This window comes from Elgaria multicarinata, chromosome 3 (genome assembly GCF_023053635.1).
Source record: "Elgaria multicarinata webbii isolate HBS135686 ecotype San Diego chromosome 3, rElgMul1.1.pri, whole genome shotgun sequence".
Classification (NCBI taxonomy): domain Eukaryota; kingdom Metazoa; phylum Chordata; class Lepidosauria; order Squamata; family Anguidae; genus Elgaria; species Elgaria multicarinata.
The window spans coordinates 52112119-52133068 of NC_086173.1; the positions used below are offsets into that span (position 1 = coordinate 52112119).

Below are 20950 nucleotides of genomic sequence, written 5' to 3' on the forward strand. Positions count from 1 at the left end.
CAATGTATAGGTCATGGAGTGCAGCAGGTAATTGACTCCACTGCCTCCCTCAGTCTGTTGTACCTATCTCTGATTAGTGGATCTCAGTAGATTCCTTCCTAGACAATCAGTAGATTCTACAAGCCTGAGATCTATCCAGCCCTGCCCTGGAATTTAGCCTCTTATTCCCTACCCAAATTTACTATATTCCCCTTGGTCACTTCTAACCATAATGTAAGGTGACCATATGGAAAGGAGGACAGGGCTCCTGTACCTTTAACAGTTGCATAGAAATGGGAATTTCACCAGGTGTCATTTGTTTGCACGCCCCACCTGGTGAAATACGCTCTTCATCACAACAGTTAAAGCTGCAGGAGCCCTGCTGTACAGTAGCATAATATATGAGAGAGTGAGGCTGAGTTCGGACGACACACTAATCAGCGCGGGGGTGCGGCGGGGCGGGGCGAATAGGAACAAAATGGAAAACAACCTTTGATTAGCGTGTCGTCCGAACTCAGCCCTGGTCTGTCCGTCCCACTTGCAGCCTTTAGTGACATAGCCTCAGACATACCACTTCAGTGGGGTGGTTGAAAATAACTCTAAAAGAGATCTATAAAACAAAAACAAACAGAACGAGCCAGGCCGGATTCCTCCCGGATCACGTCCCATCCCCACAGCACCCTTGCTCCATCTCTGCCAGCCCGAGCGATAATCCACGCTCTCGCCAGCGAGTCTCCTCCTCCTCTTCCTCCGTTGGCAGCCGCGGCGGACGGAGCAAAGAGCTCCGACGGCCTTTCTAGGAAGAGGAGAGGGGAGAGCCAAGGTGCCGCGGGGCTCCCTCGGAGCGCGGGAAACAGCGTTGCCGCCGCCACTCTCTGCACGCACACGCACACACACACACACACACACGCAGCTCGGGCGGCGTCAACAGGTAAGGCGATCAGCGGGGAGACGAGCTCAGGATCACTTCGAGAAAGGCCGGGCGCGCGTGGGTGGACGCGTCGTACACTGCAACCCCACTCAGTGCCTTTTTACCTCGTCCCAGGGGGTCCTACACGACCCCCAGACCCTTTGGCAGGGGTGTGTATGAGAGATCAAGGTGGTTAGAGGGCGATATGGCAATGCGTGTGGCACACGAGTATTGCCTCCGTCCCTAAAAGGCACTGGACGGCTGGTGTTTGAACTGGGTTTCCTGTTGTCAAAAGAAAACGAAACGACCCCACCCCTGCCCCGCTCCAATTAATCCACAGTCGACAAGAACCGTGCTCCCCTCTTCCCCCGGGTGGACTAGTCCGTCCCCCCACCCCACCCCCGGCCAGCCAGTAGAACAAAACTGTTGTTGCTGATCTCACAAGCATTCTGGCTTCGGAAGTGTTAATTAACACATGTGGCGTGATTTAGAAAGAAAAAGAAACTTTATCCCGGAATGGAACCTTTTGATGGCGATTAATTCAGTGGTTAGCACTTTGAAGTTCCTTTAGTCTAGGGTTCCTTTGTCCAAGAATGATCTCTTTGAGGTCAGTGGCAGAGGGTCCCGGTAGACTGACCTGCCCTCTCCCCCCCCCGCCCCCTGCGCACGATTTTTTGCATATTGCCATCCCTGATGTCAGATTCGTATCCATTTGTTTCTTGGGATGGAGGGTTGGGATGCTTGTCCTGTATAAAACGCACAGGACACTAGGCAGAGGATGGCACGTATCACACTGCAAGACGAGGAGGTGAATGAAACCCCCTGATGTTGTGGATTGCCTTATTAGGTACAGTGATAGGCGACAGAATTGGCATCTGGGTTTGTTGCAGCCTCTGGTCCCTGTGTTTGTATCTTTGTTATGTGGCCTGTTGCTGCTAGTGACTAAGCATGTTCAGACCAACCAGGAGGGAAGTGTCATTGTCTAGGAAGGGCTGTAGCAAACTGATGATATGTTTGAGGGTTTCCTAGGGAAATGACCTAATGCAATAAACCTCAGCAACTGTCTGGAGGGCATCTTCCCTGGGATGCATGACACTTCTCGTGGTACATTTGCACACACTGTAGGACACACATCTTTTTCTCTCTTGGTGTACACTGTGCAGGCTCAAAAGAGCCTTTCTGCCTTCCGCTGCTTTCTGCCCCTGCCTTGGGATCTGGTTGGATTATGCAGTTCGAGAGAGTTCACCATGCTCTTTATTCTGCACTGGCCTTCTATAAAGCAACATGAAACAGACATTTGGAATCCTGTGAGGGTGCAATTTTCCAGCCTTCAATGTATTTTAATGTGTCATTGAAAATTCAGTCTCCTGAATTTTGGCGATGGGGTCACTTTAACTATTTCCTGTGTGTGAAAATGCCTGAGGGCAGCACAGTCTTAACTCATGTAAATCTTCTGGATCCAGGCATTCTGCTACAAGCCTCTGCACTACTACAACTTCTGATGTGATTTGGGAGTTAGAAAACAGACCGCTGCACATGTCCCATGCCCCCTCCCATGTGATGCCTGTGGGGCGACTATGCTGGCTGGTTTGTGGTGCTTATACCGCGGGAGAAACGTGCGGAGGAGGACATATTGCGGTTGTCTGGGAACTTTGTGACATCCCGAACACTTCCTCTTTCCAGAGAAATAAGAATGCTACTCTGCCCTTCTTCAGAAACTTTTGTAAACTGCCCAGAGAGCTTCTGCTATGGGGCAGTATATAAATGCAATAAATAAATAAATAAATAAATGAAGTTCCACTCAGGTGTGGCAGTGTTTGTGACCACATCAAGCATTTTTTTCAAATGAACCATAGAATCATAGAATAGCAGAGTTGGAAGGGGCCTATAGGCCATCGAGTCCAACCCCCTGCTCAATGCAGGAATCCACCCTAAAGCATCCCCGACAGATGGTTGTCCAGCTGCCTCTTGAATGCCTCTAGTGTGGGAGAGCCCACAACCTCCCTAGGTAACTGATTCTATTGTTGTGCTGCTCTAAAAAGTGGGTGCAGTGCTGATGCTTCAGTATATAGGCTGCTGCTCTTCATGCTTCACATTTTTCCCCTACCAGGCAAAATATGTTCAACGTGTGTGACTTTTGTAATAACTTCATTTACAGATCCAATGAAAGGCATATTGCATAATTATTAAAGAAAATGAGGTGGCAACCTTATACTCAAGCCATTGGATATTTCCTAACAAACGGCCTGTTTATCAAGCAAAAGCAGTTTACTATCACCTGTTCATTAAGACCTTTGTTAATTTCAATTTGGTTAACTAAAATTGAGCTTACACACTGAGATACACCATGGAATTTATGGGTTCAGGGTAGAAGTATGAATTCACACATTGAACCAGTTCGTATGACATGCCTGGCTCATGGGGGTTGTTATAGGGTCATGCAAGGGTTGTTTAACCCTCAAATATGCCTTGGTGGCTGGGTAGGAGTTGGAGAAGGAGTGGAGCTGATGCAGAAAGGGCCAACTCCTGAAGCCCCAGAAGTAAAGCTTTTAAAACTTGATGTTGTGCGGACTTTATACTGTTAGTTTTACCCTACCCTGTGCCTGCTTACCCTACCCTGTGCCTGTTGGCATTCTCTTCCCCTCCTTATTGTTTTACTATGACTTTATTAGATTGTAAGCCTATGCGGCAGGGCCTTGCTATTTACTGTTTTACTCTGTACAGCACCATGTACATTGATGGTGCTATATAAATAAATAATAATAATAATAATCTAACAGTCAGGAAGTTTTTCCTGATGTGCAACTGGAATCTGGCTTCCTTTAACTTGAGCGCGTTATTCCGTGTCCTGCACTCTGGGAGGATCGAGAAGAGATCCTGGCCCTCCTCTGTGTGACAACCTTTTAAGTATTTCAAGAGTGCTATCATGTCTCTCCTCAATCTTCTCTTCAGGCTAAACATGCCCAGTTCTTTCAGTCTCTCTTCATAGGGCTTTGTTTCCAGACCTCTGATCATCCTGGTTGCCCTCCTCTGAACACGCTCCAGCTTGTCTGTGTCCTTCTTGAATTGTGGAGCCCAGAACTGGACGCAATACTCTAGATGAGGCCTAACCAGGGCCAAATAGAGAGGAACCAGTACCTCACGTGATTTGGAAGCTATACTTCTATTAATGCAGCCCAAAATAGCATTTGCCTTTCTTGCAGCCATATCGCACTGTTGGCTCATATTCAGCTTGTGATCTACAACAATTCCAAGATCCTTCTCGTTTGTAGTATTGCTGAGCCAAGTATCCCCCGTCTTGAAACTGTGCATTTGGTTTCTATTTCCTAAATGCAGAACTTAGCATTTATCCCTATTAAATTTCATCCTGTTGTTTTCAGCCCAGCACTCCAGCCTATCAAGATCCCTTTGAAGTTTGTTTCTGTCTTCCAGGGTATTAGCTATCCCACCCAATTTTGTGTCATCTGCAAATTTGATAAGCGTTCCCTGCACCTCCTCGTCCAATTCATTAATAAAAATGTTGAAGAGCACTGGGCCCAGGACTGAGCCCTGCGGTACCCCACTAATCTTGGCCCTGCTAGAAAATGCCGAAATATGCATGCACTCTTTTGTATCTGCTTCTGCTGGCCATATGTGGGCCATTGAAATGGAGCAAATATGGCTTAAATTATTTCTCTGTCTCCACGCCAGCATAACATGGTTACAGCACTCCCAGAGCAACAACTGGTGGGTCTCCTTTGCATTTCTGAGCCTCTGTAGTTGCCAGGGTTTCCTGAGTCTTCTTGTGGACCCCAATTCAGGGGACAGCCTCTCCTTAAGGCATTTTTTTCTGTGACATTAAAATTAAATTTGAGGTATGTACGTGTCTTGTGCTATTGTGTGTGCATGTAAATATTTTTTGTGTGGGATAGAAAAAGGAAGAAAGCTGTTGTATATCAAGTGTACCTTCTAACCAATGTAAATGTTGCAGTAGAGGTTGAGTTGAAGGAGATTCAAGCAAACAAATGTAAATATAAATGTCATGTGTCAATGAATATTACAGCTAGCCAACATCTGAAATTTATCCCCAGGAGCTTGTGCAAGAGCACTCATTACAACTCTGAATGTTCAGCAAAACTAAATATACTTTGCATGGTCATTGACATTTGCATGCTTTCGCCTCTTGGCACAAAACCTCTGTGACATTAGATCGAAGCAGCAAGGGGACCACATAGACTGAAACCAGGTGAAAGGGAAAACAAGCCAGGGAACTGTGCTGAGTAATGCTAACTCATTCCTCACTGGAGGTGTGTCTAAGGCTACACCTAGATGCACCCATAGCTGTGTGAAATAAAAGGGAGAATTTTTCAGCAGCTCCTTCACTGTCAACTTTCTGTTGAATTGGCTGCTGCCCCACTCCCATTTCTTTGTTTTCCTCTAATTAGGGTCACTAAGGAAAAGCTCCAAGGGAAAATGACCCCAGGAGGAGGTGCAGTTTCTCTGGCCTCCAAAGTCCAAGATCAAGGATGGGCTTGGATGGTCTTAATAGCCACAGTGCTGGTTCAAGCACTGACACTGGGCTTTCCTTCCTGCATTGGGGTCTTCTTCAAGGATCTACAGTATGATTTCCAAGCTAGCAACAGTGAGACATCATGGTTCCCCTCCATCATGACAGCTGTGCTACATGCAGGTGGTGAGTATTTATTTTCTTTATAAACTTTCTTCCTTGAAAGGCATCTACGGTTGGGTGACTATATGAAAGTGAGGACAGGGCTCTTATATCTTTAACAGTAGAATAGAAAAGGGTGGCCCTATGATGTATTCACTCATGGAAAACCATCAAAGGTTGAAACCAACTGTAAGATATAATTTGGCTACCCTTTACTTCCTGATCAAAAGATGGGTGAGCAATTAGCAAATAATACTCTATTAAGGAGATCTACCCATGGAATTTCTGCTGTTCAGCCCCCCCACCCCTCCACCTTATGATTCTATAACCTGGCACAGACAGCAATTCCTTCTCAACCTTCAGTCCTGCCTTGCCTCAATCCAACATCTGTACTCTGGGTGGTTAAAATGTTTTTTATTTTACTTTTATGTCCACAATAGAATAAATGAAATAATATTGATAACAGATAAGGTGCATGTACTGCACTAGCTTACACAGTTTTATTGCTGTACTACTTCTGCTTTCAAAGGATTCTGATTATCTCCTGATAACTGTAACAACATGTTCTGTTCACCTGAGGATACCATTAGCTTAGTGGTCCCTCAGGTCAGGTGCTAGCAGGTGCACCTGGCTATTATCTCTTTTATATCCTCAAGCAAAGAAGTTTTCTATGTTGAAGGATGACAAATAAGCAGTGAAGTTACATCACAGAGGAACAGGAGCTGGACATGAGTCATTCCTGCTGCAAATAGAGCAACCTCATCTATTAAGGGTGCAGGGGGAACCTAGAAGGATTTGACCTTTCAGGTGACAGAACCACAGTGGACCAGTGCTGCGTTGATCTATAGTAGTTGCACACAACACAAATACAGCTGCTGCTCCTCCTCTCCTCTTTCTCTCTGTACACTATTGGCTCACCTGGCTGGGAGGGTGACCTAAACTAGTGATAAGGAAGAAAGTGATTTAAACGCTCACAGAGATTAATCATTTAATAGGGTAGTATTGAGCTTAAGGGAGGGGATATACCTCAAATTTCTCCAAGCAACAATCTGATTAGGCTTGCAAACTTTTTTCTGGCAAGGTTCCCCTACCTTTAACATCCTGCAGTTAAAAGCACAGTGCCTTGCCAGAAAAAGGGTTGGCAACCCTTTACTCCAGTTTTCAGAGACAAAGGGTTACGTGGAAGCTGGACTGGAATTTAATGTTGTATAAGAAGAAAGTGCATACTGACGCTACGTTAATGTAAGGTTCCCAACTGGCCAGAAAAATTGGCTGGCTTGCTCCTGTGCCTTTAACAGAGGTTTGCTGTGTAGAAATCAGCAGGTAACCGTGTTCTGCCACAAAAAGCTTCACCTTGTACTTTCTGCATATTAAACTTCTATTAAAGGCATAGGGACAGGTTAGGCCAGTTTTGTTCTGGCAGTTTGGCAGCCCTGTGTTGATCTACTACTTGAGCATACTTATAGCTAGTGTCAATACTTTATAGTCACTCTCATTTAACTTTGGATAAAAGGTCAGGAGCAACTTCCTGTTATTTCAGGTGTACAAAAGTGAAATTGTATCAGGGAGATGCCCTTAAATCACCCTGTGAGTTTATTAGTCAACAGAGACCCATTCGTATACTTGAGTATAACCCAAGGTTTGCCTAGGGTTGCCAATGGTTATTTTATTTTTTTGCTCCTGTGCATTTAACAGCTGTGTGACAAACAGAGTGTCAGTAGGTGAAATATGCTTTCCCTAACATGCAGAAGCAGTTCTGAGGGGGTGGGGAACCCTTTTTGCTTCCAGTCTGTTCTTCCATGTAAGGAAGCTAGACTTGATGGTGGGGCTAGAAATACCAGGGCCTGAAATGCCTGGATTCAGTTCCCCACTCAGCCATGAAGCTCACTGGGTGACCTTGGGCCAATCACCATCTCTCAGCCTAACCTACTTCCTAGGGTTGTTGTACAGATAATGGGGGTAGCGATGCACTTTCAAACGTTGGCTTCAGGCTAATTATGAGCATGAGTGAAAAATCCACCCATCCTGAGAACATCCATCCTTCCTTGTACAGACTTACTTTTATGGTGGCAGCAGCGGTTGTTTCTGCCCTGTACTTAGTCTTTGAACAGCCTGGAACTAGGGGAAAGAGCTGGGTTCCACCATGGGCTGAACCTTCTGCTTCATACACACCACTGTTGGGGAAATGTGAGTGGTTAAGAAATTCATCATGATGATTCCAAGGCCAACGATGGTGTTTGCTTTGTCCTGACTGAGGTCCATGAAAGAGGAGGAAGTACACATTGGTATAGGGATAATGTCTGTATGGCCTTGGTAGGCATGGGGTAGATAGTCTGCACCTATGCCTTTAACAAAAGGTTTAACATGCAGGTGACTATGGTTACCTCTGTGTCATGGAAAACATCATCCAGTAAGAGGGTGGCCATGTGTCCTCTTTGCAGTCCTCTATTTGTCCTTTAGTTGAAGGTACATTTTAGTTGAATGTACTTATTTCTATTGAAATTATAGTAACTCTTTCTAAATTTGCATCTATACATACAAATGAGCACAATCAATTTTTATGTAAGTTACTGTCCTCTTTTGTCCTATTTTTTGCAATGCATTTTTTCTCTTTTGCCAATTCATAAGTGACCATCCTATCTGGCAATTTTTCCTTATCAAATCTCCATTTCAAAGGTGCAGGAACAAGCTTGTTAGCAACGCAGACTTTTAGGCCTTGTGCCAGCTTTCCTGTTCTAGCTTCATTGAAGTATTACATAAGAAATAATGTTAAAATTATCCTTTTGAGGAGCTGGACTAATGGTCCGTTTACCCTAGTACTATGAAGCCATAGCACCAAATCTGGGCTCTTTGTTGGGTCTTTTAAGGTTGCCATGTTCTGTCTGGTAGATCTTGTGTGCCTATATCAGCTTCATGAGAGGCTGATATTAAAGGTACAGGAGCCCTGTCAGGGATGGGGGGAAGGATCCCCTACAAGCCTAAGAACTTTCCAGTCACTGGCCATGTTTCTATTTATTTATTTATTCATTCATTCATTCATTCATTCATTCCATTTCTATACCACCCAATAGCCGGAGCTCTCTGGGCGGTTCACAAAAATCTACCTCCTGCCCTAATAATTCTAGCCACAAGAGGTGGTCCCAACAAATTTTGTACCTCAGCTTTGACACTACTTCACATCCTTTGAAGATCTTGCGAGATTGATTTTCCAGGTGAAGCCTTTATTTTGAAATTGCCCTGCCTCGTCCACAGAATTTTACAGGGAGTCCAGACACTGCTGTCTTTTACTCATAATTCTCCCATGTTTTCTCAATGCTGCTTCCGTCTTTCTTCTTCCTGTGGAAAATCCATGAAGGAGGAAAAGACTGAAGAGCTGCACTGTGCCTTCTAATTAGTAGTGCTGGGATCCTGTGGTCTGGAAGCAGCCACAAAAAGTCACCTTCACAGAAACCAGGAATACAGAACAAGTTTAAGGTTACATAAAATAGTAGTTCAAGTCCATTGGAAAGTCACAAAACGGACAACTCCACTTCCTGCTCACGCCTGCTAGTGCTTACTTGTTGCAACTTACTGAAAAACTCATGTCCTGAGGGGAAACTGAATGTAGTTAAACCACTTTCCTATGAAGAAATTCTTACCAGAGGGGCATGTGGTAAACAAGGTATAATTGTGCTAAGATAAGTATGATGTGCCCATGTGGGTCACAGCTGCTTATTGTCATTATTGTTTTATACTCTTGTAAAACAAATTGTATTTATTCAGACTACTTTCCAGCTCCATCCCAAGAGCTCAGAGTAGCATATAAACGTCAATTCCTGTCTCCTAAGCTGAAAACCTACATCATGAGGTTGTGTTTGCATGCCCTCTCTTGCCCACATTATAAATGCTGCTGTTTTTTACTCCCATGGTATTTGCTAGTCTTTTGAACTGTTTATTCACAAAATAACATCTACGTTATATCCTCCCATTCCACCCCCCTCCTGGTTGTTTCAACCTTGAAGTAGGCCTCCTTTGTGTACTTAATATGCAAATAGAAGTATTTGTTTGGGAACTTTTATGCTGATACTCCTGTGCAGGAAGTTTTTTTTAAAGGCACAGAATTATCTACCTGCCCTTTAAATTTCTGTTTTTACATAACGTAGCCTTGACTTATGTGGGTGATAACTACTATTACATGCAAGGGATACATATTCATTCTTCTGAACTGCTTAATATATTAAAATCCCTAAGTAGCTTACATTAAAATACAACATAACAATATAACAGCCCAGATTAAAATAATAATTAGATGGGGAATGCTGGGAGTTGTAGCACTCTTCCTGGCTAAATATGCATAGGATTGCACCCTTAAAACATTACAATACTGTAACAATAACCACAGGGTAGCAAAAAAGTCCCACACAGATCAGGGAAAGCCTGTGTAAATAGGGGTGTTTTCAAGAGGCATTTAAAACTTGTCACTGTTTCTGCCCACCTGTCAAAATGTGGTTTAACTTCCCCAATGACACATAACCATAACGTGGAGCAAACTCGGACATGAGCGAAAAGGCACGGTAAATCGCTGATGCAAATATGCACATTATCACAGTTAAAACACGATGTTACCACGAATGGACGGCTGGCTTGTGTGTCCTGAAATAATAATATGCGCAGCTACATTGGGGTAAACAAGCTGTATAGACAAGCCCCTGGTGACATTACGTTTGCCGTGGAATGACTATTCTACTCCCAGTATTACTTACATATCTGATGCTTCTGCTCTGATACTGATGTTCATTTTTCAGGACCTCTTTGCAGCATTTTGGTGAAGCGATTTGGCTGCAGGACCACTGTCATGCTGGGAGGCCTTCTCAGTGGGGTGGGCATGGTGGCCAGCGCTTTCTCCAAGTCTGTTAGCCAGCTTTACATAACAGCTGGATTCATCACTGGTGAGTATAAGTTCATTGTTGAGTTGGTATATATGATCTTTATCCTGGTTTCCTGTCACACAGTTTCTCCTCATGTGTAATGGGAATTGAAGCAGCAAATGATGTAAGATGGTATAGCGTGGTGACAATGCAATCCTATGCATGTCTATACTCAGAAGTAAGCCCCATTGAACTCATACTCCCAGGAATATTTGTATAAGATTGCGGTCTGAGGATTGTGACCCTGGTTCAAATATTATCTCAACCCTAGATAGCATTAGACCAGCCAGTGTAAGCCCATACCACTACCCGCAATATAGGGATAACAATACATGCTTGCAGCACCCTTGGGTGCCAGTTCAGATTTCAACGGGAGGTGTGGGGAAGTGCTTTTAACAAGGTGTGGAGTGAGCTCTTGGATATGTTCACAACTGAATTGGCATCAAACAAGGTAGTTTAAAGAGCAGTTGTTGAGGTTATTTTTAAAAATGTTTCAAATCTATAGCAATGTTATCAAATTCCAGTGAGTCTGTCTCACACTCAGGCAGACACACACACACACACGTTCAAGCAAAGGGATGGCATAGCATGGGTAAACAGCCATTTCATTGTTTATAATAATAGTTTTTGATTGTATGGAATCAATCAGCTGGTGTAAAACATAGATGTGCCTGAAGAATAATTTCATCTTGTTTGAAACTGGGCGGAGGTTGTGGTGGTGCAGGGGGAGAACGAGAATGTCCCACCTCTGTCTTCCTTAAGTGGTGCCCCTGTCCTTACAGGGCCACTGTGCATTGAATCTTTAAAGGTGCTAGACAGATACTAAGTATTCATAATTAAACATCTATATCTATCTGTCATCTGTCTCCAGCTTTGCAAGTTCACATTCATTTCTTCTTTCTTTAAAGGCTTGGGATCGTGTTTTAGCTTCCAGGCAAGCATCACTGTGCTTGGCTACTACTTTATACGCCGGCAAGCCCTAGCCAATGCTCTTGCTTCCACGGGCGTCTCCATTGGCCTCACGCTGTGGCCACTGATCTCCCAGTACTTGCTTGATGAGATGGGGTGGAGAAACACTTTCCTCATCTTTGGGGGAGTGCTGCTGAACTGCTGTGTGTGTGGGGCTGTGATGAGACCCATCCCTGTCGAGCTACCTGCCCCATCATTGAATTCTTGTCATGGGGAGTCAGCGGAAGGGAGACATTTGTCCAACGGCAAGTCTGTGCATCAGGGGGAGCATCTGCGTCAGTCCAGGTTTACTGCTTGCCTCCAGACCCTGCAGAATTATCTGGCCTTTGACATCTTCTTCAAGAACAAAGGCTACCAGATCTACACCATTGGAGTGACCTGGATGGTGATGGGGTTTGTGCTGCCCCTCATTTACCTGGTGCCCTATGCCATTTTTAATGGAGTAGAGGAGCGCAAGGCAGCACTCCTCATCTCTATCATTGGGTTCATCAACATATTCATGCGCCCCATGGCAGGCCTGCTCTCAGGACTCAACGTCTTCACCGGCCGGCGGATCTACCTCTTTAGCTTGGCTGTCATGCTCAACGGCCTGAGCAACCTCATCTGTGCCATCTCGGCTGAGTACAGTATTCTTGTCCTCTACTGCATGGTCTACAGTGTTTCCATGAGTGTCATCGGTGCACTTATCTTCCAGGTATTAATGGATGTGGTGGACAGGGACAGGTTCTCCAGTGCCTTGGGTCTCTTCACCATCTTGGAGAGTATCACCATTCTCATTGGACCCCCTCTTGCAGGTGAGAGGTTAATAGAATCTGACACACACACCTCAAGTTTCGGCAATTACAGACGTTTGAGGAGAATTTAGCTGCTGCCATAGAAGTCCCTTCAGGAAATTTACATCAGCCTCAAAATGACAGGCACTAGGGCCTTAGAGACTCCAGCAGTCACCATCATTGACAAGGGACTAGGAAGGAAAAAGAGCTGCCAGGCAGTTTGCAGATAACTTTCTTGGATGGCCCATCTATCCCCTAACCTTGCCCCTTGCTGTAGGCCCTAACCCCTACCTTTCCCTTAAAGTCATCCCCCTATCCAAATTCCACTCCAGTAGTCACTTCACCCATTCTTTCTCAAGCTTTGCCAAAGAATCCCAACCCCACAAAGTAATTCAGATTAGTAGAAATGGAGAAGGCAAGCCTTGGGTTTCTTTGGAAGTGGTGGGCAGAAAAAGGGTTAAGCGCCACTTCTCTGGTCTCCATTGCCCTTCCCGAAGCTAGTTTCCTTTCCTTTTTATTTTTTTAATGTGGGGTGTCATGACTATAATACATGTATATGTAGTTAGTCCCTCACTTTATGTGGCAGTCATGTTTGGCACATATACGTGGATGTTTGCCATAGGGAGGCATGTCTTCAAACACCCAGAGCTCCATTGTAGACACATACTGGGGACTCACAATTAAACATGGTTCTCTGGTGGATTTCCACCCTTTCAACAAAAACAAGAAGAAAATGTTCATGGGTATTATAAAAGATTGCTTTTTAAAAAAAGAGGTGAATAAATATTTTGCTTGATATTGTTTTTCAAACTTGTCTTGTGTGAAATAGTAGAAGATATGACTTCCTCCATTATAATCAATGAGTTGGATCCAAACTTTGATCCATTGTGGGCCTCTGCAAATGGAAGGTGGGGAAGGAAAACTTTGCCAGTTCCCTTTCCCCACGTCACTAACTCCCACACCCAAACAGAGGCTACCTAAACCCACTAGATATTGAGGGAGAATCAGCAAAGTTTGCTTACCACCTTTGCATTAATGGGGACCGGGACTCCCTCTTTCCATGGTTAGGACTGTGCTGATGATTTTTCTTTCGTATTTTAGTGGCCTTGACAACAAGGTGAATATGTTGTCAGTTCAGCGCTGAGAATAAAAACAATATGTTAGAGGTAGGGCCTCCAGCACTGTGCCTGCGGGCACCAATGCTCCCACAGACACTACTTTTGGCACCCACCAGGCTCTCTACCCCACCTGATATTTATGTCGTATCTTAAGATTTTTTAGTGGGTTTTTTTTAAAAAAAAAAACCTGGTAGACTGGCATGCTGCAAAGCGAAAGTCTGGCTTCTGGCAACATCTCTCTCTTTTTGGTTCAAAGGAGTGTTTTCTGCACTGTACGTAGGTTCTTGAGCAAGGTACTTTTCTTTAAGACTAACCAGTTTGCCTTCTGGGAAATAAGTGTTTTGTGACCGACCATGCTCACTAAGGCAGCCATTTTATGAGAGCACCCATAACGCAAATGTGCCCACTGACCCAAAAAGGTTGGAAATCCCTGTGGATATTCCCTTCTTGTTGTTATTGTTGACTGGTTCAGCTCTCTTGCTTCTGTGTTCTGTTTACTGACATGCATCCTCTCTTCACACTTATGTGAAAAGAGGATGCAACAGACTTTGGGATACACACAGCAAACATGATTGCCACATAAAGTGTGAATTGGTTTTCAGATGCTCAGGATAGTTTTGTCTGATGTCCTAAGGCTTCCATAGGTAGGCAGTTGTTTTCAGTATCTGGAAATCTTTGGGAGCTACATATTCCAAGCCCTCTGGAGCAAGCAAAACTATCAAATTCCACAAAATGTTTTTCTTTTTTGGGTGTGTGTGGAATTAGAGTCAGGCCTTTGAGCAAATTATGACACAGCAAGTAAAAGACAGGGTTTTTTTAAAAATAGAGGCGACAGGAAGGAAATGTCAAATTTCTGCATGAACAATTCAGAGATGTTAGCATCTGAAGGGGGCTGGGATCTGCTTCAAACAAGAAGCAGACCAAACTGATTCTGAATAGTAGATTACTGTAAGACACTGATGCAAAATGATATTTAGACGGAACATGATAATTGGACAGGGAAAGTGGAGCCCAGATGACTTGAGTAGCCAAGGATAAAACTAGGCTGAGATTACTGAGGCTACAGTGCAGCTCTTATTCAGTTCAAATATTTATTGTAAAAGAATAAAGAATTTGGAAGTCCAAGAGGCAAAGAGAGTTGGAGCATAAGGATTCTGAGCTTGGAGCTGCAGTGACAGTTTGAGGCTTATTTCTTCAGTTTGCACAGTTTGTGCTATCCCTAGATGGGACTCCATGGCTCCAGTTTTCCCCAACCTCATGCAATGGACTACAACTCCGATTACACCCAAGCAACACAACCATTAACTATTCTGGCTGGGAATGATGGGTGTTGTAGCCCTATACATCAGAGGCGGGGCAGTTGGGGAAGGCTCAAGTACAGTTCTGCAAGGCTCATTTTTTTGTATTGAATAGCTACGGAGAACATCAGTAGCTTTAGTAAGCTACTGAACCTGTGCCGGCTGAATCACCTTGCACATCTGGTCCATGGGGATTCCATGTGGTGAAACTGCTCCTGATCCCCAAACTTACAGCTGTCTGGATATGTCTTTCAGAGGACAGGTCCCATAGGATGTCATGCTGTGTCAAAAACAAATCTCCAGATAAGATAAGGAAAGGACATGGGTAAGGGATAGGAAGAAAGTAGAGTGCAAGAACATAAAATGGCAAGAGAGATCGTGAATAAACAAAGGGAAAACATCACTGGCTTTCCCCCAAGGCTTTCTTCCATCTCTGCAGCCTAATTTAGAAGGGCCCTTTTGTTGTTGCATTTGTTAAACACCTGGGAGTCAGAAACCACTGGTGGATCACCCAGAGATCTAAAAGTAGATCCTGATCTACCTTCTGCCCAATCCAGACATAGAACACTATATTTATTCTAGTTTACATATGGGGGTGGAGAGTGGGATTTGCTTGAGCTTGCACAGTAATTCCATGGCTGAGTTGGTATTTGGGGATCCACCTCCCAGTCCACCTGTCCTCATCCTTTCCAAGCAAAGCTCCATGCTATGTGTTTAAATCAGCATTAGTCACAATGAGATTGTGCTTGGTTTTGGCTGACACTATGATGGCAAGAAACACTTACTTTAGGAAAAGAGAGATTAGTCATATCTATATCACAGAGTTAAAGCTAGTTTAATAGTGACCAGATTCAGGAATAAAAGAAGCCATAGTGGCTTCTCCATCTGCCCCTGTATGTGTGACCATGATTTCCATAACCACCCGCGATGCAGCGCAGGTTGCTGTGTTGTCTAAACTCAGCACAGTGCACGGTGGGAATAGCTTCTTACGCACACCACAAATCATGGCTTATATTAAGGGTTGTGCCGTTGGTAAGAAGCCACCCTCGCTGGGCACTGCACCATGTTCAGATGACACGGCAACCCATGCTGCATCATGAGTAATTATGCAAATTGTGGTCACATGTGCAGGGGTGGATGGAGAAGCCATGATGGCTTCTTCTACCATGTGATCATCCGAATATGGGCAGTCATTCCCTTTCCCCAGGAATCCTGGAAAGTGTTGTCCTCTCTTTGTGTGTGTTTTAAAGATCTCCAACAACTGAGAATTCTCAGCACTTTCACCAAACCACAATTCCAAGAATTTATTTTGGGGTTGGGGAGGGGAAGCCATGACAGTTAAGTTGGCGTACATTTGTAATACAGATACGCCCTTTGACTGGAAAGAGGAAGAAAAGGAAGGCCCCAGAGACAGCTGTGTTCAGTGCTTTATGAGGGCAACTAGACATGCTAGTTAGCATTCTGGAGAAGACAGGAATCATATTAAGAAACTGAACACTGTACTTCAGCATTCCTTTGCCTGAGCTTTGAAACTTTTATGTTTCAGGTCTTCTTGTGGATGTTACAGGCCACTTCAGTTACGTCTTCTATGCTTCTAGTTTCTTCATGGTATCGGCTGCTCTCTTCATGGGTCTTAGCTTCTGCACCATGGAGGCAAAGAACAAATTGATAGAAACACAGAAGCCGCCCCCTGAGGACTCCTCCAGGGGCAAATACACAGAAGTGCCAACTGAATTGGGGCCTGACAAAAATGGCCCTCCTGCAGTCATCTACATAACCAGCATCTGAATCCAGTGGAGCTGGAAGAATGTTGCATTCCTCACAAATGCAAGAGATCTGGAAGCAGAAGGGAAAAACAAGTGCCTGCTGTCTCTGGTGCCCACCTCCTTTCTGTTGCAACTTTCTACACAGCTGTGTTGGGCTCAGAACTCTACATGAAGGTTCCAGATCTGAAGACATATGCACAAAGCTATTCACAATTCCAAAGAGCACTTTAAACAAATCGTACATGATGCAAGCCATGAGAGCAAAGAAGGACATGGTTCTGTGACATCTGTATTACTTGAAGCGTAAACATTTTTATTATTATCATCATCTGGTCTTTATTATATATTCCAGCATATAAGAATGGAAGGACTTATTCACTCATTGGGCTATGGATTACCTTAGACCCCTGACAATTCCAGCAAGGGATCGTTATAGAGGAGTTAAAAATCAATAGGCCAATTTTCCATAACTGAACTCAGTGTGAAGTCAGTTGTCTGATTTCTCTCCAAGCACAAAAATAGAGCTCTTCTTTATGGAGCTTTACAGCTGGGATCCTTGAATAGAATTTTTCATTCTTGCTGTATAATCCCAGGCCAGTTCTTATATGAACATATCACTTATTTCAGCCAGATCAGAGGTGGTCGTATGTACTACTAACCAAAGTGAGCCATTTCTACATTTCAAGGGTATTTGGGGGAATAACAAATGCTCAAATTTGAAGCTACTGTTCACCGAAAAGCTGGATAGGATGAAAGTACCTATATATTCTAGCCAATAGTGTCTTAAATCCCCTTTGCTCCCATTTGGAAGACATGCTGCAGTAAAGAAAAGGCCATAGCTGATCAAACAAGATGGCCATTTTGTTTTTTTCAGGAACAATTCTTGGAGCACTGATTAGACCATAGTAATAGTACAAATGGGAACACAGAGGCATGATTAATTTAATCTCATCCAGTGGGGCATCTTCACCTCTTTAAACTTCCATAATCTCTATACAGTCAACTCAGTAGGAATGTATAAGCTATATAAGCGTAATAAATTAAATGTGAGTAAATTGACACCAGTGTATACATTGGTGTGAAAAAAATTAAGAACGAGAAGTGCTGTGACTACCTGCATACCTGAAGCAACAGATTACAATCAGTGCCATCTTTGCTGGTCAAAGTCAAGACAATTTTTGATGCAGAAATAAATAGTTAGGAAAATGGCACTCCCTCTGGAATACTGTTCCTAAAGTGATGGCTTCACATTGTTTCATGGTAAGACTCGTCCTGGAAATGGCCCAGGATGCTTATTGAGCTGGCTGGAAAAATTGTAGCTACTTTTGCCAGACCCTCTGCATTTGATCCACAGACCTAGGCGTGTTAAAATAGTAGTGTTTGAACTGGAACACAGCAATGCTTTAATTCAGATTTACTTGCTTGTTTTGCACAGTTCCAACCCTTCATCTCACATTCCACTCTTCCAGTTCTTGTATCTCTGTAAACATTAACTTCAAATGTTCTGAGTGATACAGGTTTTGAATGGCAGGGTATAATGGTTATGCAATCTAGCTATTTTAGCAGCAGAAAACTTTGAGAGGTGAGTGGGATTACAACTGAACAACAAGGTAGTCACAACTGAAGGATTCTGACCTTCCAAGTCCATTTGAATTAAAAGGGCCACCTTTAGGGAATGTGCACGCAAGACTGGCCCAAAACATGTTGGTGTTTTGTGACAGAAAAAAGTGGTTCTCCCTCACCAATTAACATGAGGCACAATCCATTTCTCCTGCATAGACCTCACTGACATGAGTGAGAGCTGCACAAGAACACAGTAGCCCCATGTTTCAATGGGGCTTCAAGTGACTTCCCAGTGGCTCATGTCTCCTGCATCAGATATGTCTGCCATTCTGCTACCATTAACACTGTCCAGAATCTGTCTTCTGAGGTAACTACTTCACCCTACCCCCGTGGCTAGGCTGCAACATAGAATCATAGAATACCATAGAATAGAGAATAGAATAGAGTTGGAAGGAGCCTAAAAGACCATCGAGTCCAACCCCCTGCTCAATGCAGGAATCCACCCTAAAGCATCCCTGACAGATGGCTGTCCAGCTGCCTCTTGAATGCCTCTAGTGTGGGAGAGCCCACAAGCTCCCTAGGTAACTGGTTCCATTGTTGTACTGCTCTAACAGTCAGGAAGAAGCCCAGCCTCTAACAACAGTTTAGAAAGCACACAAAAACTAGCAAAACAGATGGGTAAGTAGACCAATTTCTCACATGTCTCCTTAAAGCGAAGATTCTCCTTAGACAAGATAGTTTGAAAACCATTTCACTCCATGGTCATCATCTATAGCTGTTGAGCAGGCAGGCATGGTGTGGAGAATGTGGATAGGGAGACGTTCTTCTCCCTCGCTCAAAATACTAGAACCTGGATTCATCCCATGAAGCTGATTGGTGGGAGATTCAGGACAAATAAAAGGGAATACTTCTTCACACAGTGCATAGTTAAATTATGGAACTCATTGCCACAAGATGTAGTTAGTGATGGCCACCAATTTGGATGGCTTTAAAAGGGGGTTGGATAAATTCCTGGAGGCAAAGGCTATCAATGGCTACTGGCCCTGATGGTTGTGTGCTATCTCCAGTATTCGAGGCAGTGAGCCTGTGTGCACCAATTGCTGGGGAACATGGGTGGGGGGTGCTGTTGCACCATGTATTGCTTTGTTGGTCCCAGGCCAACGGCTGGTTGGCCACTGTGTGAACAGAGTGCTGGGGGGGATCTACACTACTGCTTTAAAGCGCTTTATAACAGTTTTGACAACTGTTGGGGCCCAGGACACACTGCATATACAGGTTTCAAAACATTTTCAAAGCGCTTTAAAGCGCTTTAAAAGCAGTAGTGTAGATCCCCCCCTGGACTAGGTGGACCTTCGGTCTGGTTCAGCATGGCACTTCTTGCGTTCTTATGCATGGAAGCCTCTAGAGGCGGCTAAAAACAGACTTCCATTCCATTTCCCCTGATGATTTAGCACAGGGCTGTTGAACTTCTTTCAGCCTGAAGACTGAATTTCATTTGGGAGGAAGACTTGGGAGAGGGGGCACATTTGAGTGGTGGGTGGGGCTAAAATACCAGCCAATTGTAGCTTAAAGCTCTTTCTGCCAGTAATGAAGCCTTAGAATTCCGATCTTTTAGAATGGGGAGAAGCTGCACGGAAGCCAGGAAACCACAAGGTGGGAATGGGGAATCTCAGAGGGCTGGATTTAGCCCATGAGTGTATGGCTCCATCCTCCTGGAAGAAATGTGGAGATATGTAATGCTTGCAGATGGGCTCCGAGTGGTGTTTGTGTACAACTACACAATGAATCCACAATGATCCACTGATTCCTAGTAGCAGCATAACAAGTAGAACCATCAGGTTTAACTTGTGCTTCGAGTCTTTTGGGGGTGTTGGGGGCGGGGGGCAGAAGCAGGGGAATTTGCCATGTCTGGAGAATGACCAAAGTCATTTGCCCTGCACAGCGCACATAAACATAGTTCAGAAATGTCCTGTTTTACAATGTTAAGCCTCCAAGCTTTACAAGACTGCATGTTTTTGCACATGTCACAAGACACCTTTGAGCCTCTCTCAAGTTATTCATATGCAAATATGTGTGAATGCTGTCAATACACAAGGTAGAAAGTGCTTTATTAAAAGAGAATAGCTGTACCAAGTTCAGGGTTGTTTGGGGGCATGCAAAAACAGATTTGTAGTCCAATTCTATGCAAGTTTCAGCTGCTACCTTAGAAAGCTTTTTAAAGGGGTTAGAAAATTTCACAGGAGATCACAAGGATAAATTCACATTATTAATAAAGGTGCAAATTGCTAGTGGCTCGATATCAGATAATTACCCCACACAGATGTACACACATATACACTGCAATGGTGTGTTTATGTAATAGACATTGAAAGTAGTTGACAAAGAGTTTAACATTGTATGCCACTCCCACAAATCAATTTGCAATGTCTTGGTTTCAGGATTGTGGCCAGTTTGTTCAAAGACTGCTGCATTGCTGGAAAATGTATGTGTAGTCTATTGAAAAAAATATAAGTCAAATGCACTTAGTAACTTTTGTAATGTTGAAAGCACTAAAGCAAATTGACAGACTGAAGACTTTTGAATTGTAATGCACACCAGCCTTTGTGCTTCTTTCAGGTTTAGGGAATATATTATGGTTTCTTTGTCTTTCACAATACACTATTTCTGAGAAGGGACCAAATCTTTGAAATTTTTCTATCCTTTTTTGAATAAAAAAGCTTAGTAATAAAATGTGTTTTGCTTGAGTTATTTGTTTTTGCATATGATTACTAGTGTCAACTTAATTTGTTTTTTTGATACCTGGCATTCTCTCATTTCTCTATACCCTTCTCCTCTGGATCTTGCAAAGAAGCATATTTCTCCATAAATAGGGTTTCACATAAAAATAGATAATCATGCCTCTGGCAAAGGAAAGCAGGGATATGACTTTTCTAGAACCTGTGAAACCAATTCCAAAACTGTTTCTAGTAGAGGGCCTTTATACTTTCCCACTTTGTCAATTACAGCTGTCATTTCACTC

At 43.8% G+C, this 20950-nt stretch overlaps 1 protein-coding gene across 2 annotated transcripts; it reads left to right on the forward strand.

Annotated features, from left to right (window-relative positions):
• The first annotated feature begins 757 nt into the window (after positions 1–757).
• On the forward strand, positions 758–19793 carry SLC16A5 (solute carrier family 16 member 5). Of its 2 annotated transcripts, none has more exons than XM_063120262.1 (5): positions 758–910; positions 5314–5561; positions 10322–10465; positions 11353–12207; positions 16149–19793. In XM_063120262.1, exons 2-5 carry the CDS (start codon positions 5342–5344, stop codon positions 16388–16390), a joined length of 1461 nt encoding a protein of 486 aa, XP_062976332.1. In that variant the 5' UTR covers positions 758–910; positions 5314–5341; the 3' UTR covers positions 16391–19793. The 2 variants fall into 2 exon arrangements, with proteins under 2 accessions (XP_062976332.1, XP_062976333.1); XM_063120263.1 differs by lacking the exon at positions 758–910 and adding an exon at positions 5162–5175.
• The last annotated feature ends 1157 nt before the right edge of the window (positions 19794–20950 follow it).

Coding starts and splice junctions, on each gene's coding strand:
- SLC16A5 (XM_063120262.1), top strand. CDS start 5,342: ATGACCCCAGGAGGAGGTGCAGTTTCTCTGGCCTCCAAAGTCCAAGAT. Junction 5,562..10,321: donor AGCTGTGCTACATGCAGGTG/GTGAGTATTTAT, acceptor TTCATTTTTCAG/GACCTCTTTGCAGCATTTTG. Junction 10,466..11,352: donor AACAGCTGGATTCATCACTG/GTGAGTATAAGT, acceptor CTTTCTTTAAAG/GCTTGGGATCGTGTTTTAGC.